This window comes from Apis mellifera, linkage group LG1 (genome assembly GCF_003254395.2).
Source record: "Apis mellifera strain DH4 linkage group LG1, Amel_HAv3.1, whole genome shotgun sequence".
In the NCBI taxonomy this organism is placed as follows: domain Eukaryota; kingdom Metazoa; phylum Arthropoda; class Insecta; order Hymenoptera; family Apidae; genus Apis; species Apis mellifera.
Window position 1 is genome coordinate 6,056,420 of NC_037638.1, and position 26,750 is coordinate 6,083,169.

General features: G+C 33.0%; 3 protein-coding genes across 4 annotated transcripts; all 3 read left to right on the plus strand.

The window, feature by feature from the left end:
- Nucleotides 1-408: 408 nt before the first annotated feature.
- Nucleotides 409-2,274, plus strand: LOC725945 (zinc finger protein 555). Its single transcript, XM_026446265.1, has 3 exons — nt 409-520; nt 958-1,630; nt 1,943-2,274. The coding sequence occupies exons 1-3, from the start codon at nt 409-411 to the stop codon at nt 2,106-2,108; spliced, it is 951 nt and encodes a 316-aa protein (XP_026302050.1). The 3' UTR covers nt 2,109-2,274.
- A 427-nt stretch (nt 2,275-2,701) lies between these two features.
- Nucleotides 2,702-8,297, plus strand: LOC552206 (putative ATP-dependent RNA helicase me31b). Of its 2 annotated transcripts, XM_026446133.1 has the most exons (8): nt 2,702-3,005; nt 4,123-4,292; nt 4,422-4,628; nt 4,757-4,928; nt 5,016-5,166; nt 5,249-5,444; nt 5,588-5,758; nt 5,864-6,160. In XM_026446133.1, the coding sequence occupies exons 2-8, from the start codon at nt 4,152-4,154 to the stop codon at nt 6,158-6,160; spliced, it is 1,335 nt and encodes a 444-aa protein (XP_026301918.1). In that variant the 5' UTR covers nt 2,702-3,005; nt 4,123-4,151. The 2 variants fall into 2 exon arrangements, with proteins under 2 accessions (XP_026301918.1, XP_026301917.1); XM_026446132.1 differs by lacking the exon at nt 2,702-3,005 and having other exon boundaries at nt 4,152-4,292; nt 5,864-8,297.
- Nucleotides 8,298-12,547: 4,250 nt separating this feature from the next.
- LOC552187 (leucine-rich repeat-containing protein 4) lies at nt 12,548-22,636 on the plus strand. The gene has a single exon (XM_006563246.3). The coding sequence runs from the start codon at nt 16,820-16,822 to the stop codon at nt 18,710-18,712; it is 1,893 nt and encodes a 630-aa protein (XP_006563309.1). The 5' UTR covers nt 12,548-16,819; the 3' UTR covers nt 18,713-22,636.
- The last annotated feature ends 4,114 nt before the right edge of the window (nt 22,637-26,750 follow it).

Here is a 26,750-nt window from a genome sequence, read left to right on the forward strand (position 1 = left end):
GTACACAAACCGTTTCGACTGTTTGTACGTTACTCTTGAGTTCAAATTTACTCGACCTTTTCGAAACTAGCTGAACTTGAATATACTACTTTTGTACCTCTTAATAATAATTGATAATTATTATAAAATTAACAATAATTAATTCTATATAAAAAAAAAAAAAAAAAAAAATAATATATTCCTCTACTATATTAAATTTATTTTTCAAATTACGTGGTTTCTCATATAAAAAAAAATTATTAATTTTATTAATCATAATTTTATATATATATATATATATATATATATATATATATATAAAAAATAAAAATATATTCTTGAAATGAATAATTTTAAAAAACGATTCGATAATTCGAAAAATTATCATTTTTCATTTCCTATTATGAATGGGAAAAGAAATCGGCATTAATGGTACAGATAGAAGGTACGCATTTTTTCGCGTTAGCTATGGGTGAATCTTTCGACATTACAGTACTGATGGCACAGAAGGTGACAAATGCCTGTCGAACGTGTGACAGTGGTTTGCTCCATCGCTGTTGCAACGGCCAACACTTTATCGTATTTCGTTCTTTTTTTAGCTGTGGCCGTTTCATCGTCGCGAAAATATGCCTCGTTGCTTGATCAAATCGATGACAAGGTATAGGAAGACCGATAATTCTTCCGAAGGTAAGACAGAATTCTCTTGTGCACACAGTATAGCTACAGTATACTCAGGGGACGACGAGTGAAATTTTGGCGTGGTTATGGAAAAAAAAAAAGTACAACTCGTAAAGTTGTTGGAGTAAATGAGTCCCGTTTTTTCATGGCGAATCTTACGTCTCCTTTCCACTCGACGACACAGTTTTCAATTTCATGTAATAAAAGCGAATGTGAAAATACGATGCGTATGATTCGTTCGAAAAAGAAAGGCAAAAAAAAAAAAAAAAAAAAAATGAAATGATTTTCTCTCCTAATTAGTAGAGGCAGAATTACCATGGACTCCGCCATCGTCGGTCGACGCGAAGAGAAAACATCAGATTAAAGACAATTCCACGAAATGCAATAATATATGGACCTCCTCGAGATTGCCAATTGTAACACGTTACACGTTCAATAAAGAGAACAACATATTTTGGAACAAGGAGTTGAATATAGCAGACGTGGAATTGGGCTCGAGAAATTTTTCCGAGATTGAGAATACGATACCGTCGACCACTCCGAATGTCTCTGTGAATACCAATCAGGCAATGGTGGACACGAGCAATGAGCAAAAGGTGGAAAAAGTGCAAATACCATTGCCCTCGAACGCGAAAAAAGTAGAGTATCCGGTAAACGTGAGTAACAACGAGATCAAGGTGGCTGTGAATTTGAATAGGATGTTCGATGGGGCTGAGAATCAGACCACCTCGCAGACTTTGTATATTGCCACGAATAAGAAACAGATTGATTCCCAGAATCAATATTTAGGAGGGAATATGAAAACTACGGGGGTGGAGAATCCCCAGAATTGGAAGAGAAATAAAACTATGCATTATTGCCCTTATTGTCGCAAGAGTTTCGATCGTCCATGGGTTTTGAAGGGTCATCTGCGTCTTCACACGGGTGAACGACCTTTTGAATGTCCGGTCTGCCATAAATCCTTTGCCGATCGGTATATTTCTTCTTTTAGTTTTATATATTTTTTTATATATTATATATATACACGAGTTACGAATAATAACAAAATTTTTTTCGAACCTTGAACGTATGATCAAAATTTCTCATTAAAACATTTGGAACGAAAAATGATAATTAAATATCGTAATCGGATGATTGCAACATATTATATAGTAATACATTATACATACCTATTTTATTTATTTTCTTTAGCAAATTATAAAGTTAATTTTATTGAGTTAATTTTACGATGTTTGAATTAATTAGTGGATACGAGATTATATGGTGTAACGTACATATTTTGTAGATCAAATTTACGTGCGCATCAAAGGACTCGGAATCACCATCAATGGCAATGGCGATGCGGGGAATGTTTCAAAGCATTCTCGCAAAGACGATATTTAGAACGACATTGCCCCGAAGCTTGTAGAAAATATCGAATATCTCAAAGGAGGGAACAGAATTGTAGTTAGAAGGCAAATTTTATTTCTTTAGTATAAACATATTTTTATATTGAAATATCTAATGTAATATATTAAATGTATTTCGTTAATTAACACTGTAAAATTTGAATTCGAAATATCACTGTATTGTTATTCTAATATACATATATATATGTGCACATGTAGTACTATAAAATCGTATAAAATTATATTATAAAATCACTTTCTCATACCTTTTTTTCATACTGTTGATTTTATATTAAATTTGTTGTATTCTAAAATTGCTAAAATTATTGATTTGATATAAATTCATTGTTCTTTCCCATAAATAATAATGGTTCGATTATAATATCGAAAGAAATATTTGAATCATGAAAAGGATAAAACACTGATATAAATTCGAATAGTTTTATGTAATATTTTTGTTCACTAACAATATTTTATATAAAATTAATAAATATTAATTATTCTAGAATTGTTACTCTTTTATGTAATAGAATTATTGAAACAGTTAACATAATAGTAAATACGTTAATATACATTCGAATATATTCGGAATATTCTGAAAATACGCCTTAAATTGCACAATTAAGTGTGGTTATCGATAGAGTGCGCGCAATAATGTAACGGTTTCTGATCTGAGTGTTTTTAATCTTTCATGGCGCATGTCGTGTACGTTCAACGAAGAATAATTATCGCTCGCATTTGACGCAGTGCGTTAGTCTCATATTACAAACGGAAAAGAACGTAATATAGTGCCGCGTATTACGCGATACGCTTTCCGAGCAAGTAATCCGTGTTAGTGCTCCGTAAAAAAGAACGCGGCGGTTAAGCACTGCAAAGAAAACTTGACATTGGAACGGCCATTTTGGCGTGTTGTTTCCTAATCGAGTGCTCAGCTCAGCATCGATATCCATCCATTTCAAGGTAAGTTTCTTAGTAGTTGTAGACATTTTGTTAAACGAATGATCTCATATTTAAGAAAATTTCATTTTTCGTTCAATCGTGCACGTTTATTCAAAGAAATTTTGAACTTATGCTATAGAAAGGAAAATTGACTTTACACAGATGGTTTTATTCTGTACTCTGTTTTTCATCCAGTTCACAAGTATGTCTGACGATAGTACCGCGATGTCTCAACATCGATTAAACCAACTTTATTAATATAGCAAAAACATATCCTAACAAACAATATGTGATTAATATTAATAAAAAAACTTTTTTTTTTGCTGATTTGTACATATAAATATAATAATCAAAAATATTATCAATATCTTAGGCGGTAGAATTTCCAAATAAGCGAATTGCCCTCATTTTTATTGATATAATATATTTGATAATTTTTGTTTTATTTATTTTATAAATGATAATATTTTTTATTTTAATTTTTGTCTCTGTTTTAAAGTTATATAAAGATTATGAAATATATTGCAATCAGTATATATTGTTGCAATCTATATTAATTGTTTTTTTTTTAATTCAAGTATTATATTCATAATTTTTAAGAATTTCTTTCTAAAAATATTATATTTTAATTCATGAATTTATTTTCATGTTAATTTTATTATATATCATATTCTAATGTATATATATATATATCTATATGATATGAAATCAAATGTATTATAATCACAAATATATTATAATATATTCTTCCAAATTTGAAGTTTTTCTGAACAATATCAATAACCAATATTAAACTGTTAAAATTTCTTATAAGGTTCAAGTACATAAAAACTGCTATTCTTCAAATGAGTATACGTATGATGTTTACATCCTATTGTGATCTTTTCAGCAGGTCACTTATACTGATATTGTCTTTTGTTCTATAGAAATATAACTGTTTGATTTCAACCCATCCAATATTTGCAAATTTAAATAATTTCTTTTATTATTTAATGTAATGATTATTTAATATTTTTAAGCAATTAATTTATTTCAATTGCATAAGAATTATAATATTTTTAAATTATAAAAAAATATATAAATTTAATTAATTTAAATAGTATATATATTTGATTTATGAAAAAAAATATATTTTCAGGAAATAGATAATATTTCATCATTTTCAAAATGATGACAGAAACACATATAAATTCCAATCATGTCCTAAATTCTGGTTTGAATACTAAATCAGAAATCGACAAAATGGACGATGTAGGTTGGAAAGCTAAATTAAAAATTCCACCAAAGGACAAACGAATTAAAACTAGTGTAAGTTATATACTATGATTTTTACTTTATTTTATTTTTGATTAAAAATTGATTGAATTATTTGATATATATATATATATATATCATATTATATTTAAATTATTAATAAAAGCTTTTACAAACTATTAGGATGTTACTGATACTCGTGGCAATGAATTTGAGGAATTTTGCCTAAAACGAGAATTATTAATGGGCATCTTTGAAAAAGGCTGGGAAAAGCCTTCCCCAATTCAAGAAGCCAGTATTCCCATTGCATTATCTGGTAAAGATATCTTGGCCCGTGCAAAAAATGGGACTGGTAAAACTGGGGCCTATTCAATTCCAGTGCTAGAACAGGTTTGTATGTTATTAATTTTTCTAATACCATTAATTCTATTATTAAAATTAAAATTATATTATATGAATATTTGATAAATATTATTTTATTATACTAATATATTGCTATTAATAACATATTATTTTAGGTTGATCCACGAAAAGATGTGATTCAGGCACTAGTACTTGTACCTACTAGAGAGTTAGCTCTTCAAACATCACAAATTTGCATTGAACTGGCAAAACATATGGAAATAAAAGTAATGGTAACTACTGGAGGAACAGACTTACGGGATGATATTATGAGGATTTACCAGTCAGGTTTGTATTGGATGTATCCTTATATAAAAACTAATTATAACAATTGAATTTTAAAAATAGTTTACTTATGATGTAATTTGTTTCTAGTGCAAGTAATAATAGCAACCCCAGGAAGAATTCTCGATCTTATGGATAAGAATGTTGCAAATATGGATCATTGTAAAACTCTAGTTTTGGATGAAGCAGATAAACTTCTGTCACAAGATTTTAAAGGAATGTTGGATCATGTCATTTCAAGGTATAACTATTAAAAAAATAATTAATGCTTTTTAATTTTGTGCATATTATAGTATTTTAATTCTTAATTATTATATATTTAGATTACCACACGAACGTCAGATACTGCTGTATTCAGCCACATTTCCCCTGACAGTGAAACAATTCATGGAAAAACATTTAAGAGATCCATATGAGATTAATTTAATGGAGGAACTCACATTGAAAGGTGTAACACAATATTATGCCTTTGTACAAGAACGACAAAAAGTTCATTGTCTTAACACACTGTTTTCCAAGGTAAAATTATTATTTTCTTTTTAAATATATATAATCTATTATATATTATATATATATAATATGCAAATTTTAATTAAATAAATCATTTATTAAATGTATTTTTATCAAATATTTTTATTTAATTTATTTTTTTATTCTTCAAGTTACAAATAACACAAAGTATAATATTCTGCAATTCAACACAACGTGTTGAATTACTTGCAAAGAAAATAACAGATCTTGGATATTGCTGTTATTACATACACGCGAAAATGGCGCAGGCACACCGAAATCGCGTGTTTCATGATTTCCGAGCAGGACTTTGCAGAAACTTGGTAAGTATAATATTTTATTAAAATTCAATAAAATGATATTTTATTTTTAACTTATAAAAAATTAAAGACACATGTATTAATTATATATATATATATTATTCATAGGTGAGCAGTGATCTGTTTACTCGTGGTATTGATGTTCAAGCTGTGAACGTCGTAATCAATTTTGACTTTCCAAAAATGGCAGAGACATACCTTCATCGTATCGGCCGATCAGGACGATTCGGTCACTTAGGTATAGCAATTAACCTAATCACATACGAGGACCGTTTTAACTTACATCGTATCGAACAAGAACTTGGAACAGAAATTAAACCTATTCCAAAGGTAATAGATCCAAGTTTGTATGTAGCAAGACCAGAAGACAATAATAGCATGGAAGAGGGTAACGTGTCTAAGTAGTTTCGATACATCGTCACGATGTTTTACATGCGCTCAAAGAGTTTAAAGTGTTAAATGGTGATTGTGTGACTCGTACATGTAAGGCATACATTGCTATGCTTTGAACTCACAGAGTGAAACGTTATCTCAGTTTGAAAAGTATTGTCTGGGGTGTTTAACAGTGTATAAAGACAAAACAGTGCTATGAACATTTAGATAAAAAAAAAAAAGTGGTCTATATAGAAAAAAATTGAAAATTTCAATCAACATCATAGTAAAACAGCGAAAATATGAATTACTTGTAAATAAGGCATACTGAGTATGAAACAATGAACTCAGTGAATGAAGTGATGCGAATGCCGGTGCGAGTCATTCTTTGTACATAAATACATATAAATGTACATAATCTAAAGTGCGCGCCAGAGTCAAGCCATTATCAAGAGCACAACATGTAAACAATTAACATAATAATCATTACATTTTACCACAAACTGTAAATATTACATGTGAGTATCTATCATTTTAATAGTAAATTTTTATACAATGGCTTCATACTTCCAAGATTTTTTGTTCTTTAAAAAAAAAAAAAAAAAAATGTGATGGGATGTGTGATTTAGAAAGGAACAGCATAACGAGAGTAAACTTGTAGTTAAATGCTGTTTATATCTGAATACCATAAATTAATCCATATTCCCATTACTTTTGCATCACCATATTTTACATATAAATTCTCCTTAAATACGATATAATACGATCACAAATTCTAAATATTGTATCGATCTTAATGTTTGATCATGGCTTGATTTTGCTACCTGTCAATGCTGTCATACAACTCTGAAATTCAAATCACTTTTCAAAAAAGGCAAGATTATCTTTTCTTTCTGTAAAGTGGTAATAGAAACTTTTTTTAACTTAATCCGATTTTTTTACGAAATTGTGATTGAGCGTCAGAGGTTGTAAAATTGACTAGTTTTATATAATTATTTTTTATAAATAACTGGCTGGTGGCATTTATCGAAGTTAGGGATTCGATGTATGATGTCTATTGAATATTTATGTGTCTATTGTAATTCAAAATCGTTCCACCAATTAATGTATGAGTAATGAAATTAAACTAGAAAAGATTCTTTGTTACATTTAAGACACATTTTAGGTAAAAATCTATGAATATAAGCAAAAAAAAAAAAAAAATGTACATAATATAGCATAATAATAATATATCATTTTCTGCAACAGATAAAAAAATAACTGCCAAAATATAATAGAACATCATCATGGAATCCCTTTTTATTCTTGGTTGTTCTCTTTGATATCTATGTACACATTAATCGTATAAGAAGCAAAAAAAAAAAAAATATAGAAGCATGTAAAAAATCATTTTCCGTAAAATAAATTTGTATTGTTAATATTCTCCTATGAACAAAAAGAAGTGTACCACCAGCCAAGACGACCTAGGTTTATGGAACGAAATGTGTATACATTAATAGGCAATAGTAGAATATTTCATATTTGAAGCAAAAAAAATTTCAATGAGAGATATTAATGAGAAAAAGATGATGGTAAAACGGTTTGGAATGCTTTTAAACTTATAATATCAGTTTTGGCGGATATTTTGCTTTAACGATAAGGAAACAAGAGAGATGTCTTATGACTTATGATTAAGGACTTGACTGCAAGGACAAAAAAGATTTATAAAGTATTTGAAATTTCTCCTCAATATATAATATATATAAATGTGGAACTAAAGAACATAATTTTGAACATATTCATTTGGTAACGCAACACATGTTTTTTATACGCGAGAATAAATCTAATGAGAGGCAAAATATTTAAATTTTGAATCGGTATAGTTCCATATATAGTTATAAACAACATATATATATATATAAATTTATAAAATTCGATTTATCATAGAATTATGCTTATTACTTAAAAAAAACTTTGACTTTTAATTTATTTCGTATAGATGACATATTTAAAATATAATAATCATAATATTAAACACTATTACAATCTGATATACAAGGGTTCTACGTACTGACTTGTATGCATATCAAAAATACGTGAAAATTTTTTTCATCCTTCATTTTTATTACCCACCACCAAGCATGTTTTTTAGTGGTACGAAGTAACCAGTGGGTTTTGCACAAAAAAAAAAGAAAAAACATTTTATATGTAATTCTATTCTATTTAAAAAAAAAAAAAAGAAAAGGAAAAAAAAAAGAGGAACAAATGATATGCTGTGAAGAAAAGAAGAATATATTAATTAACTGACGTATTAAAGTTTCCTCTCTTGTGTCCGTTATCCGAGCATTAATTGCTGTGATTTAGTATATTATGGTGTTAAAACGCATTTAAAACCGTTTTCCCGCGCTGACACAAATTATAATTTGATACGTACGACGTTTCAATATTGGAAACATGCCTGTAAAAAGCGCGTGCAAACAACGTGCAAAGCAACAGCATTGTCAATCGATTTACACTTTTTTGCCAGTTTGAGAACGAATGTGATTTGTGAAACTCGTTGATTTTTGTGGAGGAAATCTCGAAAGCTAATTGATTATAATTATATATAATGGGGGCGCGCATCGTATCGTTGCAAGAATCTAAACATGGCGGCGCTTGGAACGATAGGAAATATAGCCTTAAAAGTGTGGGAAGTAGAAAAATCAATGTGCAAAACATTCTTCTACTACACTTGGGATATTCAAATTCCAAAGTGGGGAGAAAAAAAAATAGTTAACAAAAATTGGCGGTGATTTATCGAGATAATTACGTATAATAAGCGTTGTATTTATAACAGTTTAGGGAGAAACACTTGCATAGTGTTTTTTTCATCGTGGCTCTATCTTTTTACCGATTATACGTTTCCCCCCCCCCCCCCTTTCTCTCTTCTCCCCTCCCCTCCCCTTTTTTTTCTTCATATGCGACGTTACTCGTATATCGCGAATGGAAAAAGCGAGAAATAGGGAAAAATCGTTAATTGGAATCACGAATTTCATACGATAAAATCGCATATGAATTCCGTTCTAATGTAATATTGTAATCTTTTTTTTGTTTCTGTCTTCTTTATTATCTTTCTCTCTCACTCTCTTTCTCTGTTCCTCTCTCTTTCTGTCTCTTTCCCTCTTCTCTATTTTTCTCCTTCTTCCTCTTTCTCTCTGTCTATCGTTCTCTCTTTCTCTCTCACATTTTATTATTATTATTTTTTTTTTTTTCATACGGGAACATATGTAATTCAATAAGTCGAGTCAGTATTTCAAACACGTCAGTTTTGAAAAATCAGAAGAATACTCTCCTACATATTCACCACAAAATTTTACTTTTGTGTTACAATATGTTTGTTCGATCACGGTTTTTTTTTTTTTTTTTTTTTTTTTTTTTTTTTTTTTTTTTTTTTTTTTTTCCCTCTCTCTCTCTCTCTCTCTCTCTCTCTCGTAAAGTTGTACAGACTAGGAAAACATTTCATATTCTTGGTCTTTATTATCTGAATTATAATTTAAAGCACCATTAGATCCGGAAAATACTGGAATCTATATTTTGTGAGATATATTTTTAAATCAATCTTTAAGGGAGTCAAGAAATCTATAAAGGAATAAAAGGAAGCGAAAAGCGGGAAAAAGGGAAACACGCTGAATAACGTGAAATTGTGCCTAATAATAATAATAATAATAATAATTTTACTCGTGTACTAACTTTTGATTATTACTCGATGAATAACTCGTTATATTGTGTAATATTCGTTTGTTTAACAATTTTTTTTTTTTTTTTTTTTTTTTTTTTTTTTTTTTTTTTTTTTTTTTTTTTTTTTTTTTTTTTGCAATTATATCGAACATACGATACGAAGACGAAATAATTTAATACGTTGTATAAGATAATGCAAAATCATTCTGATTGATTACCGATTATTATTAATCGTTTATTAATCTTGACTCTTTTCAAAGACTGATATATTCGTGTGGAATGAAAAAAAGGTAATAAATCTCAAGTTAGCAAGTTGGGTGATAAAAAAAAAAAAAGAAAAAAAAATTGCTAAAATGCAATATATGCTATGCGTATAGACTGAAGGAATCGAGGATATATATATATATATATATATATATATATATATATACATACACACACACACACACACATATATATATATATTTGTTTTGTTCTATAGTTAAAAACTGAGTAATGAGTAATAATTTTAACATTATCAACGTTACGTCATAATAAACAACAAACACTGTTGTACATGAAACTCGAATCTTCGAAAGAGAGAGAAAAATAAAACCTTTAGAACGTATACACGTACAAACGTATACACACACACACACGTACGTGTATCTTTCTTCGGGCTAATATTGCTGCACTTCGAGGATCGAATATAAATGTACAAAACGGATATCATAGTAACTTCTTTAGTTTCTTCTTAACCATCTTTAGCGGTTTAATTCCCTCATGTCTGACGCATAGATCGTGTGTAATCGTGTAATCCAATCCGGGCTGGAACCGTAATATCGCCTCGGATGAAAAAGGATGGAAAATATACCATATATTGATTGATGAGAATGTGAAAAACAATTTTGTGAGGGGGCACAGAAAAATGTAAGAGAAAAAAAAAAAAAGTGCTATGATGGGAAGCGACGCGTAACATCTGGATTTGTGGGAATTATTATATTATATTATATTATATTATCGTGGAAAAGAAAAACCCGAAGAACCATCCTGAGAAAAGGGTTTTTTTAAAATCATTTTTTTTTTAAAACGTGTACGATTCGTTTCGTATTCGATGAAGGGGGAAATAAATGAAAATCCGTCACCCTTCGTTCATTCGATTGCATTGGTTTTTGGAAACTCGAACGAGCCTGCCATTAAATAATTGAAAAAAAAAATAATAATTAGAAAAAGCGTACACGCATAATACATATTTCGCAATAGAAGAGAAGAGAGCATCTTGTTCGATCTAAATGATAAATGAAACCATCGGGAAAAATATTTTAGTAGTGGTAGTATCGCGCAGCGGCGGCTCGTTTCAACAATGTTGGAATAATAACATCTCTCCAACGATCCGTGCAGAAATTATTTAAAAAAAAAAAAAAAAAAAAAACAAGAAAGGATGAAAGACAAAAAGAAAAAAAAAAAAGAAAAAAAAAGATAAGAAGAAAAATTCAATTCAAAAAACGCGAGAAAAAGTACCGCCGAGAGATGTGATTCCATTTTGACAATTAATAACTTATTTCTTGAAAAAAAAAAAAAAAAAAATCTTGTTTTTACTTCTTTGTAATAAATAGTGTATCTTTAAACTGGTATGAAACTGGACGGCGGTACGGTGGAGAATATTTTTCAAAATTGTATTTTTTTTTTTTTTTTTTTTTTTTTTTTTCCGTATCTCGTGAACAATCTTCAACAAGAAATCTTTTGTGACGCGTTTAAATTGGTTTATCCTTTGACAAAAAAAAAAAAAGAAAAAAAAAGAGAAAAAAAAAAAATGAAAAAGAAAAAGAAAAGAAAAAAAAAACTCGAAATAAGAATCCTCTTTGTAAATGCAACTGGAACAATATTATACATTTGTTTCATGATGTTTTGTTTATTGGGATACGATATACACATTCTTCCAACATCTTCTTGATTTTACAAAAAGAAAAAAAAAAAAAAAAAGCAATAACAACACACAATGGCACTTACATTGTGAAACAAATGTATGATATTGTTCCAGTTGCATGAATTAAAAGACTATAAGAAAAAAAAATCACAAAAAAAAAAAAAGAAAAGAAAAGAAAAATTATAAGAAAAAATCGTATGATCTCTGCATGATCGTATGTGTTGGTCGAATGTTTTTTGTATCTGAAATTTTTAAGCATTTCTGTAACTTGAAGAAAAAAAAAAAAAATCCTCCTCCCTCTCTCTGTTATGTTGTTAAATAATATGTACGTTCGATGATATTATGCAAATTATGCGAAAAAGCAAAATCAAAAAGGAGAAATTATTTATCCAGGAACGTAAATTGTTTATTTCTCGATTGTAAAAGATAGATTTTGTGTCTGAATTATGAAAGGAACCTTTTTTATGTTTGTTTTTTATTTCTCCAAAGCACAGATTCGATTTTATGGAAAAGAAAAAAAGAAACGATAAAATTAAAACGCATGTCAATTTGTTTTTTCAAAAGGAACAAAATAGCAAAGAAAATTTGGTCCTTAATAAAATTTCCGGTTCAATATAACACGTATGTTTTCTTTTATCCTGTTTTTAATGAAATCCATCATCGATGATTCATCATATATATCTTTCTAAATGATTTACAAATTTTTTTCATTGTTATAAACATCTGATTTTTTTATTTTAAAAATTAAATTTCACCATCGAGTTGATCATTTTTATTTATTTCAGTTTATATATTTTCTAAAAAAATTTAGAAATCTTTCGAATTAAAATTAAAGAAAATAAATCCTTTTTCGATTATCGTTCAAATATCGTAAATACAAGCAAGTATTTTATACGAATACAAGAAACGAATAATTAAAAGATGATCAACGTGTCGAGCTCGAGTGATAATTTATCAATCAAATTCAAAAATAACTTAAGTGAAAAGCTATGTTAGATCACGATTGATCACGTAATTTTATTTTTGAAATTAATTTTTTTAAAAGATAAATGATATTTCACCCCTCGGTAAATTTTGAATGTTTAATTTAAACGTATTTGAAACTTGAGTTCAGAAAAGCAGTGAACGATAAAATTTACAATTTAAAAAAAAAATTGTGAATAAAATTTTAATAGGAAAAATTATTCACATGTTTTTATTATTATTCACATATCTCGTTTTTTGCATTTGTAATATTTTTCCACCGAGCCGTTTATTTTAATAATGCTTATCATTTTACGTGTCCCTCGATCGAACGGCCATGGTCGTACGAAACAGACGACGGAAATATAATTTCTGGTTAGAAACGACAAATATTGGCACAATCGTACAAATACAATTCCCAACTTTGTAATTACATTCATCTATCCATATAGTATAGTATAATCGCGAATTTCAGTTACAGATCGACGCGACAATAAACGAGGGTACACAACCGTGTGATTTACCAATTACTCTTTAAGCTATATATATATATATATCAATTCGACTAAGAATTCTTCTCGTCACGTACGCCAGTAACATATGTGAGATATTACAATACAGCACGACACAGGTGTAGCACGGAACTATCTCCTAATCACCTGAAACATTGGATCAATATGACAGTCGAAATCAATTAAAAAATCTATCATCTTTTAACTTTAATTATTATTCTTAACTAATTTACCGACGAATGATAAAACGATCGATTCTCGTACAGAATTTTCAATCAGCATATTTTCTCGATTCTATGAATATTCTATGAATATTTTATGAATTTTATAAACTATATAAATTTTTCATATATTTTATTCAAATTAATAACTAATATTATAACAAGGTTAATAATTATGCGCGATAAACTTTCACTCTTCGATCGTATTTATACGAACGTAGCCACGCGTCGTAAATCTACGAAACAATCGCGTTAACGCGCATAGTACACGTGTGTCGTAGTATACGGGGAAAGGGGTCGCTTGAAAAATGCGGTGAGCCAGCCAAATCCTGATAGAGCCAGCAGTGATTCGACGAACTCCCTCGGCAGAAATCCAACCATTTAAACGTCCTTCGTCTCGATGTTCTTTCTTTTGTTCCCTAACTTCGATCCGTTTCAGGTTAGTCTCCGTGGGGAATTGAGAGAAAGATGAGAGACGAAAGCACAGTTTGGGATAAGAATTATACTACCGCTTGTTGGCGCACACTGAACGAGCGCTATTGATTTTAAGTAATCGCTTAAATAGCGTCAGTGGCCTGTGCAACGGTCTGCCATCGAGCAAACGACATAGACAAGCTTAACCCACGTTCGTCGAAACCGTTCGTTTTTGACACCATCAAGTTTCATCTTATCGTTAATCTTTCTACTTTCTTCTAGTTTCTCTCTACTTTTTCACTCGTTATCTATATCCTGACCGATTTGTCGACACTGTGAATCGATATCTAGGCGGATCTCGCTCAAGAAGAAGTCTCTATATGATATATAGACTCATATCGGTATAAGGATCGAAAGATACATAGTTAAATTCTGGATATATTGGATGAGCATCGAACATCTTTATAGAAGGATTCTTTGAAGTTTCGCGTCCATTAAGAGTGCATTACGCGAGAACGTATGAGCGCGAAGACACGTGCACTTGTCGCCTCGGACGATCAATTAACCTTAAAAGGGTCCTTTAGGTAAAATTCCTCGACGTATACGTACGTACATACGTGTATGTATGTATATATATATATATATATATATATATATATATATGGTACATAATGGATGGCAGCGTCCTTCGTCATTCTCCATCGTAATGTCACTTTTACTTCTCGTTGTAGGCAGATTTAGCATCCTCCCCCTGTCCTCAATCTCTCCGACTTCTTCGAGCGAACCTGACTTTCCTCCACGGAAGGAATATCTTCATTTTCCGTATAATTTCCACGAGAGATGACGGAAAAGGAAGGAGATCCTGTAGATCCCTTCGTGGTGAAGATACGATAGTACCGAAGCGAGGTTAGAAAAGCGTACGCAAATTTTTCGAGGTTAGAATGTGAACGCGAAGAACTGAGAATCGCGTGGACGGAAGGAAGAAAACGGATGGGAGGGAATAAAAGAAGGATGATTTTTCTAGGGCTACGTGCGATCGTAGCTGAAAAACGACACCGACGAGGAGAGAGAGACAACGTCTGTGGCGGTTGATGGTAGCCGATAGACGATACCGTAACCACTGTTGCCGATCTTTTCTCTTTCTCTGCCGCTCCCTCTGCATCATCCTCTGCTCTTCCTCCCCCCTGGCAAGCCAGCCGTAATCTGGCAGTGCATTTAACCACTTTGTGAAATAGCCGTATATCTCGCCACTGTGACGTAGCATTCGATACGTCGAAAAGGATGGTCGGTGGGTTGAAGGTAGCACGAGGGAGGGGGGGGGGGAAAGAGAGAAAGGAAGAAGAAAGAGAGTTGGGTGGGGGAGGTGAGGTCAGGAGACTCGGTAGGAAAACGTGGAATAGATTGGGGAAAGAGGAGCCACGGCGCGGCGCGGCAGTCAGGAGTAGCTAGTGGCTAGTAGGTTGTGCGCGCGCCCGTACACCCTGTGTATCCTATTTAGAGGAGGTGGAAGGTGGCCAAGGTGGGGATCGTTTCGATGGTGGTGGGGGAATAGAAACGATCCCTACTATAGTCGGTTCTAGCCGGTTGGGAGAGCGCGCACAAGAGTTGTGTCTGTAAGGGAGTGGCGGGGGAGGGGTGGAGGTATCGGGTGGAGGGGGCCGAAGCGGAGCGGATTCGGGCGAGGGGGTGAAGGATGCTGGTGGATGAGACTGGAGGAGAGGAAAGGCGCCGTAAGGGGTGCTCGGAATCACGGTGGTAGTGTGTATACACCTTGTGTATATAGTCTAGCCAGAGTGGAAGAAGGGTGCGCCCTACTTCGCGTCGGCGTTTTCCCTCCTGGCAGTGTGCAACGACGTGCCGAAAGAAGGACAGAGAGAAAGCGAGCAGAGGCTATCTCTTCGGTTCGGTGCCGGGCTTTTCATAGTCTCTCATTTCACGACGAGCGTCCGTGGTATCGGTTCGAGTGTTTTGCGCGTTTCGATGAATATTCGGAGGTGAAAAGAGTAGGGAAAAAAAAAAGGAAAGAGGAAAGAGGAAGGAAGAAAGAAGGGAAAAGAAGGAGAGAAGCGACTGCGAAAACAGATATCGGCGGATACGAACCAGGGAAGATCGCCTGGCACGGACAACGCCTCGGATACAAAGTAGTGCGAGCACGAGAGAGAGAGAGAGAGAGAGAGAGAGAAAGCTCTCCTGTCTGTTTCGCGAGGATATTCCGGTGGTTCGCGTGATACGCGATACATGGAAGGTGGTGGTGCGAAGTACCGTATCGTCGAGAGTGTTATTACCATTATTGGTTTTGATCGCGGTGGTGAATCGTATAGGTGTAGTTCTCGTCAGCCTCGCGGCAAGTGCACGTTGATCGACGCGTTTACGTAAGAACGACGGACGCTCGTGGTGTATGCTTACTCGTACGTGGCTCGTATGTATCTCAATGTGCGCGCGCGCGTGTGACAAGCACCGACAAATACGGGAAGAGGAGCGAGGAAGGGAGACAGTTCTCGCCAATTCCTGAGATTTTACTGAGAATAATTCGGCGATTGATATCGTGGATTTTTCGTGGATCAGAGAGAAAAGGGATCGTCGATCGCCTCGACGAATCAACAGGATTCACGAATGGACGAGCCGAGACCGTTCAATCCCGTCCCTCTTATTTGCATAATTAACCGTGCTGTACTGCAACAGCCACACGGAGAGAAGGGTTCCTATAAACTTTGGCACAAGTGATGATAATTATTCGACGATAACTCGTAACGTGTATCGCCGAGAAAGGGATAATAATCAGGGGGGGGGATAAACTCGTGTCTCGTGTCACCGCGAAATACGAGGAGCGGGGAAAAGGAAAAAATGGACGTAAGAATATTCTCGGACGAGCGAGAATAACGTGTCTCGCTTATTGATGCGTTCGGCGAGGCTGGAAGAAGATAAGATCCGGGGAGGGACTAGGACCAGCAATATTCGACAATAACAAAACGCGTCCGTCATGAAAATCTTGATATTCTTTCTCTACGTGACAACGTTGCTGGGCATTGTGACCAGCGACAAGTGCGCCGTCGAGTGTTCTTGCAAGTGGAAGAGCGGGAAGCGCACGGTCGAGTGTGTAAATCGTGCCCTGACCAGCATACCGGAGTGGGTCGATCCGGAGACGCAAGTGTTGGACACGAGCGGCAACGACATTCGCACTCTGCCGAGCAACATCTTCGTACGCGTACGGTTGACGAATCTACAGCGTCTCTACCTACGCGAGTGCCGTATCGACCGAATCGATAGCGAGGCACTGGCGGGCCTTACGAATCTCGTTGAACTCGATTTAAGCCATAACCTCTTAACCGTAGTCCCGACCGCCAGTTTCTTGGACACGCCGTTCCTCAGGGACCTCGTACTCTCCTACAATCCCCTGAAGAGGGTCCACTCGCACGCGTTCAAGAGTACACCGAATTTGGTGAAGTTGGACTTGTCTCACACGCAACTGGTCGAAATCGAGGCGAAAGGGTTTCGCGGGTTGGATTTGCTGGAAAGTTTGAAGTTGAACAACAATCAATTGTCGACCCTTCACCCGGGCACGTTCGAGCCGTTGAACAAACTCACCAGTATAGAGTTGCACGACAATCCGTGGATTTGCGATTGTCATTTACGCGAGATGAAAATGTGGCTGGTCAAGCACAATCTGCCCACCCTTCAAGCGCCCCTTTGTCGCGGCCCGAGACAGTTGATGAACCGAACATTTACCGATTTGGGTATCGACGATTTCGCTTGCCGGCCGATCCTGTTGATAGCGAGCCGCTACGCCGAGGCGACGATCGGCGAGAATGCCAGCATTGTGTGCAGAGTTAGCGCGATACCGCCTGCAAAGGTGAAATGGTACTGGAACGGGCGATTGTTGACCAATCATTCGGCGTTTAGCAGTTACCAGAAGATCTTGATCTTCGAAGATGGCCAGTTCCGGAAAAGAAGCACGTTGGTATTGACGAACGCACAGGAGGCTGATTCCAGCGAGTTCTATTGCGTGGCGGAGAACCGTGCCGGCACCGTCGAGGCCAATTTCACTCTTCACGTATCTTTAAGAACTGCCGGTATGTCCACCCTTGGCTCCGGTCATATAGCCGGTATATCGGCCGCGTTGGTAGTGTTGATTCTCTTCATCCTCCTCGTCATTCTCGTGTTGTTCGTTCGTTTTCGAAGAATGCCAGTGAAGGACGTGAAATCAGCTGTACCGGCGGAGGGTGTGTCGGGCGACAGCGCGGGCGGGAATAACGAGAATAACCCGTCGTCAGCGACGTCCACCACTCGTAGAAAACACGAGGAGATCGAGACGACGTCGTTCGGCGTTGAATCGAAGCCACCGCCGGTGTCCTTAACCCTGAGCTACGTGCAAAGACCTCAGGCGGCGTTGTTGCAAACGGAGAACGAGTACGGCGCGAGTATCGGCCGTTTCGACGATCACAGCCAACAGCCGTCTGTGATGGTTGCGCCGGGTGCTTGTTTCTCGTCCACCACGTCGCTAATGCCGATCGACAATCCCGATCTTATCAGGGACACGCGACGCGGCTCGGCCGAAGATATCACACCGTACGGCGGGGCGGACTATAGTCGTATGGAAGTGGTGGACGATGCGAAGATCCTATACTCGAGTTGTATGTGGGAGGCGAGGGATACGTGCAGAACAACGGTTCCGGTGAGCACGTACCCCTCGAAGGAAACCCTGGCCGTAGTCGCGCCTATGGTCGAGCAATTCCCGCCTGGCGCGAAGCAAATAAGAGTGTGGCAGAAAGGGGTTCCGGTTTTACCGCCTGTGTCAGCGTTGAAACGTGTCCTCGGATCGACGCGTAGCTCCCCCGACGAGGGTTATCAAGAAGGGACTGGAACCGATGTCTAGGTACCGCTGCTTCATTACTGTGACGCCCGGCACCGTTACCTGGAGCTTCGTAGACGCCACCAGGACGACACCGACTGCTGAGAGGGACGGGTCCTGTCCAGTGCCGGACGAGCGGTAGTGAAACGAAATAAAAAAAAAAATTTCATGATTTATTTAATTATTGAACTCCGTCGCGATACGGACACGGACGTCGACCTGTCACGTGAATTGCGTATACATATGATATATATACACCACATACCACTCGTACATAGAGTATATAGAACGAGAGAGTGATCGATGAAACGGTTCGAGATATATTCCGTGGATATACATATGTGTATAGAAAGGGTGGGAGGTACGAAAATGGGAAGTCGTTCCGTCGACCCAGTGGAAACGAACGTCCACTTGTCGTGAGATTTACGTATAGTGGTCGATAAAATAGTTAAAGGTGTCGTCGTGACTAATGCACGGAACACGTAAAACGAAGAATCTGTCGAGGTTTCGATCGATAAAATCACCATCTGCCAGTTCTCGAGAAATAACGCCGCTCTCGACGATCCGAGGACTTCGTTTCCAAACGCGTTTTGTGTGTTCGACGTGTACGAAGTACGAAGGATAATAATATACACGGAACGATTGAGTTTGATCTGGTAAAAGAAATATCGTTTCGATAGTCTTGCAGCACAATGTTGACGGGTAATATAATTTCTATAAGAACGATTTAAGATACGCGATGAGAAAGCGAAGAAAGAAAGAAATTAAGAAAAAGAAAAATGAAATAAAGAAGAATAAGAATAAGGATACGGTATAAACTTACCGTTTCTTAAAATAATGAATACGAGAAGACTGCAGTGCATGTTCCGAAGAATGTGTAGATAGAGACTGACGTGAGAGAATTTCTATTACCGTGTGTGTTTGGCTACCGTGTATATACTACGCACGTGGATTTTCTAGTCAATTTCGAAGATATAATTTAGAGGTTAGGTGATTTGGTTATGGTGCGAGCACGACGACAATACGAAATCGAGAATACGGCTGACGTGCTGTTACGTATCATCACAGTGACGATGCATCCAGAAAATTAATTCGAGTCTTCGTCGCGCACCTAACAATTCGACGATCAGATCATTTTTAATTTAATATTAACGGTACGTACGAATTAAGAACATATTACGTTTTGTCGTATTTTGAAATAAGATCGAGTATCGAATCGATCGATTTGATTCGGAATAACGAACGGAAACGCGACATACGAGAGAGTCGATATTGTCAGATCGGATAGTTATTGATGTTCGTGTTCGAGGACGAAAATTCACGGAAACGATAGAGCGTGAAATATGACGTCGGGTACACGTCTGGATCGGTCGTTGCAATTCTCTTGACGATAAATTAATTTATTTTGTCGCGTGTTAGAAACCGTTTAAAATATATTCGTGTAACGACATATTGTCTTTTTCGATATCGATTCATCGAGTTCTTAAAAACATTAATATGTCGATGGTAATATCGTATCGTGTATACATCGATATATATCGAAATTGTTGATGCTTCAACATTACATATCGTCTATCACATATCGAATATATTTGTTTGTTGGACAATTTAATCAAAGATTAATTAAAGATTTAAACGAATAAGAAGAAGAAAAAAAATAGTAAGAAAAAAATCACCAGAATGTATCCGTCGTCGTTCGATCTCTGTCTGTTTTTTTGTATTACTCGGAGCCAATAGAATCAATTACATAAGACTGTATAGTAAGCATAGGAAGCCCGTAAGCCAATTGCAAGCGAATATAAACTATTGCTCAAACACTGAAACGAGGAGCTTGCGATTGGTTGACCGGCTCATGCCTCGCGTTAGTGTCTTACGTAAGTGAGTCTGTGTGTGTTGATCTAGGCACTTTGGCGGTAAGCGGTAAGCCAAAACGCCAATTGCGAATATCGGTCAGTTATCAACCTGTGTCTGTGTTATGTCCTGTGTGTTTCGCGTGTGTATGAATTGGCCCAAGTAGTTCGTACATGCTTGAGAGCCTTGTGCCTGAATATACGTATGAACATATGTGATAATATGATTATGTGTACATGTGAATATATGAGTGTATGAGTGTAACAGTGTATACGTGTGCTCGCGTGCGACGGAGAGATCGAGGGTGAGATAGTGTATTGCGATACAGTGCTTGTAATTGCTACCGATTGGTTTATCGCATATCGTTCAGATCGGCTGCTTTTCTCTGTTCAATGATTCTGGAATCGTTCAACGTATCCGTGATGAGGTAAAAAAAAAAACAAAGTAAAAAAAAAAAAAAAAATCGAGGAAAAAAATACCATGTCAAATACACCGGTTCTATCGAATCACATATTTTACGTGGATCGATAATACGTGGTACAGGCTGGAGAACACGACAGAACACGTTTCTAGTGGTCATTTTATTCGTCGACGAACGAGCCCACGGGTTTATTGGTTGTTTCCCGACCGGTATCTCGGCCAAATCACGGTAATCGCGGTGAAAACACGTGACAACCGAGGCACGAGAACGCATTCAATGAAATTCATTAGGATAATTTTTTTTTATTCCAATCGAATTTAACTTTATTCGCTACAATTCGTAACGGAAATAATACGCGTAGAATATGCTCGAATGAAATTTAAAACTAGGGAATCTAGAGAATTTATGTTGCACAGTTTTCCATAACACGAAAGTTACTGTCACAAGACAATTAGCTGTCTTTTTTCTTGGAAAATAAGATGTCTAGAATAATTTATGCATATCATAATTTCAATGAATTAGAAGATATGTTTAATACAGAAATTTTATATTCGGTCTTTCTGAAATATGCTGCAAGAATATTGTTCCTTAATCATTTTATTCCTATTCGTTTACCCTTTGTTTGATTTACTATAAATAAATAATTGATTTATACGATATTATATAATGCCATTAGCCACGGCATATAGAAATGTTAATTATTTTATCGTTCAGAAAATTTTTGCGACGTCATTGCGATATTTAAAGACTTATTTGCCTATTTATCGAAAGTATGAAAGAATGATATTTATTGCAGATTGTTTTTTTTTTTTTTTCATTTTTTTTCGCTAATATGAAACTCGATTTTTCTTTATCAATTTCTAGATATAGATCAAAATAACCTTTGCTTTTATATTTTATTAAATAAATAAGTAAATACTTTTCTCCATATATTAATATGACAATTGAAATTAAAATTTATTATTACAATTATAAACGAAAAAGTTTGTTCATATAAAATAATGAATTATAATGAACAATCAAATTATTCACTCTCAGAAACTCTTTTAATCCTATCATACGGTTTAATAATTTTAGAAAATACTCGTATACCATCCAAATACATATTATGATATATCGTACCGTATTAATGAAATCATATGGTAACACGTATGTTTTATTCTTAATTGTACAAACATCAATATAGCGACTATATTATTAATGTTTTATAATTTTATCTTAATTTTAATATTTTTCCTATTCTAACAATCTATTATCAACTCTCGATCGAATACCAAAGTTAATTGTTTAAAAACGTAAGTCAACAACGATAAATATAATTAAGTCAGATTTGATAAATAAAATAGATCGATTAAAAAAGGCCGAGTCACGATGCATATTTTAAATCTCACGCGAAAATGAAAATGACACGGTTCATTAATGCCTTAGCGATAATGACGTCATGAATTTTGAAAAGTCGAAGCGCGCTCGAGTTTTCGTCATAGTACATCCGGTGTAAATATGCACGATACATATTTCGACCCACATGACGAATAGAAAAGCATTTGTCGTCATTCTTTTTTTCATATATTATACCAACGGTATCAATAGGAATTTTTTTTTTTTTTTTTCTGCATGGAATTATGCTTTGACTATAATCTGCACTAGTTACGAAATGAAAGAATGAACGAGTAAAATAAACAAAAAAAATATAAAGAAAAATTAAAAACAATAGGATTGCATATAAAACAGACTTTCTCGGGAAAATACAAATCAAAATTTTCTTTCTTTTTCTGCGTGTATATATTTTTTTTTTCTTTTTTTTTTTTTTTTTTAGTAAAAATCTCAAACACAATAGCGTGCGGTCACAGTGGAAGGTTAATGAACATTTACAATATAACTCTCTTGATGTTACTGCCTACGATATTGCGATCCATATCATTTGAGCGCCACAAAAGCTTACAAGCTGGCATGTCTAACAATGAGTCGTAGCGGAAAGATATCGTGAACAATTACTCGAAGCTTTATATTCCCTGAGGGGATTAAGGGAGATATTGCCTCTTCATAAGACGGTGTTGAAATATATTGTTTTAATTCTTTGTGATCGACAGGAATATCTGTGTCTGTGTTCGCATATTTTAGAAGATCAATGTATCGGTAAAAATATCATTCAATATTATGTTCCTAGTAGCAGACGTATGTATGAAAACAGTACTGCCAACCACGTAATATTATTCAGTGTTGTATCTCGAAATTGATATTTAAAAGAAATGTCAAAGATGTGAAATATATTTTTCACAAGTTTGACACATTGATTTTTTTAAAATTAATCTAAAGACATTTATTACTACATCGTTATTATATCTTTTATTCGATTTGAGTATAATTAATTACGATTGTGGAGTGTAATTAAAGTTGTGGAATTTTTAGGCCAGTTTCGATTCTTTTATGATTTTTTCGGTTTCCTCGGAAAAGGAACAATTTTTTTATGAAAAATTTTTGTAAAAAGGTTTTTAAATTAGCTATGTATCACTTGATTCACTCATTTCTTTCTTTTGCTGTTCCTCCATCGATATAAATATTTTATCCTAACCTTAAAATTATATAGTATTTTTTTCTTGTATTTTAAATTAATTTAAAATGTAAATTATAGTGAATGTGTTATTATTAACAAAAAAATTGAAGTTACAGAACATTTTATTTCTTGATATTCATCAAATATATATTTATTTTTGGAATATTAAGAAAAATTAAAATATTTTTAATTAAATGAAATTACAATGTGATTCATATTTAAAACATGGTGTTAAAAGTTAAAATATCAGATAATTATAATATTATTAAATTGAATTTCTTTTTATTCGCAATATAAGTAGTTCATTGAGCAAAGTTTATTCTTTAATATCATAATAATATTCACGCCTTGTTTAAGAGTAATTGAAACAATATCTTTCTTGGGACATAATGAAAAATAAATCTTGATATTTTATATGAGAAAACCATTATTACTTTCAAAAGTTACCTTATCATTGCAGTTTTCAATGAAATCTTTTTATGATAAATGTATTTAAATGTATTTTTTATTTAATATATAACTTGAAAATAAAATCACTTCCAGCTACAGAAATAATATAAAGCACTTTAGCATTAATAAGTAATATTATTATTATTATATATTATTAAAAATTTTAATGCAAATATTGTTTCTAAAAATTAAAAAAAAATTTCATTATTAATTATATTTATTAATATATGTTTATAAATTATAAGCACAAATGTTTATACATATTTATAAAAATTTTTTTTTTATTATTGCAATATCAATTATTTATTACCAATTTTTATTTCATTAAAATAAAACAATTATTATAATTCACGCTACGTTTTATTCTAGCATGAGAAAATAGTTCGTCCTAAGAAAGATGCGTCACGACTGACTCAATTTTGATATCGACTACTTGATTTGCGTTTAAATGTCTTCTTCGTTTATCGAGCAAATATTTAACCATAATCCAATCCGTTAATGTAATTTCACGTGGGCAAGTTCCTAGTACTTTCTTTTATATAAATTTGCAACGACCACACCAAAGAGTACATTAACCTTTTATTGTATTAATTCAAGCGCATTGAAAATTGATTGCAAATCGTATAATTTTACTTCGGCATTTGTTTTTATTTTCTCAACGCGAAACAATTTGTCTTTTGATCTATATTTTTAAATGCAATAATATCACGATTGTATATGTGAATTTGTAGAAAAGCACGTCAAATTGTTTTATATCGATATCGACTGAAAAAGTTTGAACAAATTGTTACTGTTCAATTTCGTAGAAAATCGATTTCGTTCTCTCCTATTTTCAATTTCGTTTTTCCCCCCTTTTTACGTGCACATGACGCCGAGAAAATGCATTATTTAAGCATTTAAATAATACGTTCTCGATTGTATTAAATATTAATATAATAGTTATATGTAGTTTTTCATGAATAATATATATTTGGATATTAATAGCCTAAATATTTTATATACAAATATGTAATTAATGAGGAATTTATATAATTACATTAAATAAGTAAAATAAATAATGCGTATATTTTTTAACGAATATGAATTTTACAAAATTATTAATATGATAAAATTATTCAGACAATATTTAAATTAAAAGGTAAATACTGACTTCATATTATAATAAACCATTGAAAAATATTTTATCGTATTTATTTCTTAGAATCGATTACTATCCCTATTTTTTACTTTTTTATAAAAAATATTTTGTACTTTATTTAAACAAATTATTTCTATTTCACTATACTTTCAGAAGATATATTCAATTTAGTTTTCATTTAATACTTCATATTACTTAATGTATATTATATATAATTATTTATCTAAATCTTTAGTAAATGTTGCATACATACATTCATAAAGGCAGATTTTTACAAGATATTATAAATAAATTTCAAAATAGAGACCAAACTGGCATTGAAATAGCAATAAAAAGTAATTAGACAAAATAATTCTCATAAATCAAATAGTTTGCAATACCGACTTATCTTGCTGATGCTTTTTTTTTTGAGTTTTATTTATATGAATTAAGATTTAATTCAGGCGTAAATTCAATAAATTTAATTAGCAAGCGTTTCGTGTCTCGGCTGATATTAGTCGTTCATGTCGTTAGATTGCTCGTATACGATATATTGTTAATACGTCCATAATGCGTTCTCACGAATAAACATTGCAATATTAAAAATCACGCAAAAATATCGTTTATTTCATGCTATTAATACACTGCAATTAAAAAAATAATATAATATAAAAAACATATGTAATACAAATGGTATTTTTCTGAAGATATTTTTAAAAATTAAACAATAATAATCATTGTTAAAAATTATAATTAAGCATCTAGAGATAGATATTATTCCATTATGAAGTATAGTACAACAGTATAGGTTAGATTTCTCCAGACCATACCACGTGACATAAGGAGAGAATCGAAATTAAAATCGAAGAATATTCACACAATTTAATGTTTTCGAGCTATCGAAAAATAAATAGCCCATCTAAAGTTCAACAATTCGCAGAGTTTCTTTCTACTTTTTGCTTCTTTCTTTTATTTATTTTTTTCTTTTATTAAAAAAATTTGACGTCTAGATTTTTATTATATGGAAGAATAAATAGTAATTTTATCAACAGTTCGATTTTCGTTACTAATATTTTCTTAAAAAGAAATTTTTTCATTTTGATCGTATAATCTTTCATATTATTTATTCATAGGTTATGTTATTTGATAACAAAATTTCCTACATAATTATATGATTTATACATACATATGTATTTGAAATTAATAATATCTATGTGTTTAAATTATCTAAAAGAAATTATATTTTTTATTAAAAAAATTTTCATTAAATTATTCATTGATTGCAAAACTATTGTATATTGTATCGATCATTTCATGTTTACATATGAATTTTCGAAAATTAAAGAATATGTTAAAATATTCCATATTGTTTGATTACGATTAATTGAATAGAAAAATATATTATATTAAGCGTTGTTATATTTTCTCTAATTCAATGACATTCTTCATTTTTTATATCAGCTCGAAAACGCGTTGGTTACTTTTTATTTAACGATTGGTAGCAATACATACATAGTCATATAATTTCTAGTATTATTCTGTTCAAAGATTTCTAACATTGAAAAATAAGAATATTATAATATGGGTTTCGTGTGTGTATATGCGTGAATGTTAGTATACGTGATTTTTATTGCATATTGAAACAAGAAAAAAATAAAGTTATTTTTTG

What these genes read in the sequence shown, in the direction of transcription:
- LOC725945 (XM_026446265.1), top strand. Translation starts at nt 409, where the DNA reads ATGGTACAGATAGAAGGTACGCATTTTTTCGCGTTAGCTATGGGTGAA. An exon ending in CTGTCGAACGTGTGACAGTG is followed by an intron (nt 521 to 957) that starts GTTTGCTCCATC and finishes TCTCCTAATTAG; the next exon opens with TAGAGGCAGAATTACCATGG. An exon ending in CATAAATCCTTTGCCGATCG is followed by an intron (nt 1,631 to 1,942) that starts GTATATTTCTTC and finishes CATATTTTGTAG; the next exon opens with ATCAAATTTACGTGCGCATC.
- LOC552187 (XM_006563246.3), top strand. Translation starts at nt 16,820, where the DNA reads ATGAAAATCTTGATATTCTTTCTCTACGTGACAACGTTGCTGGGCATT.
- LOC552206 (XM_026446133.1), top strand. Translation starts at nt 4,152, where the DNA reads ATGATGACAGAAACACATATAAATTCCAATCATGTCCTAAATTCTGGT. An exon ending in ACAAACGAATTAAAACTAGT is followed by an intron (nt 4,293 to 4,421) that starts GTAAGTTATATA and finishes ACAAACTATTAG; the next exon opens with GATGTTACTGATACTCGTGG. An exon ending in CAATTCCAGTGCTAGAACAG is followed by an intron (nt 4,629 to 4,756) that starts GTTTGTATGTTA and finishes ATATTATTTTAG; the next exon opens with GTTGATCCACGAAAAGATGT.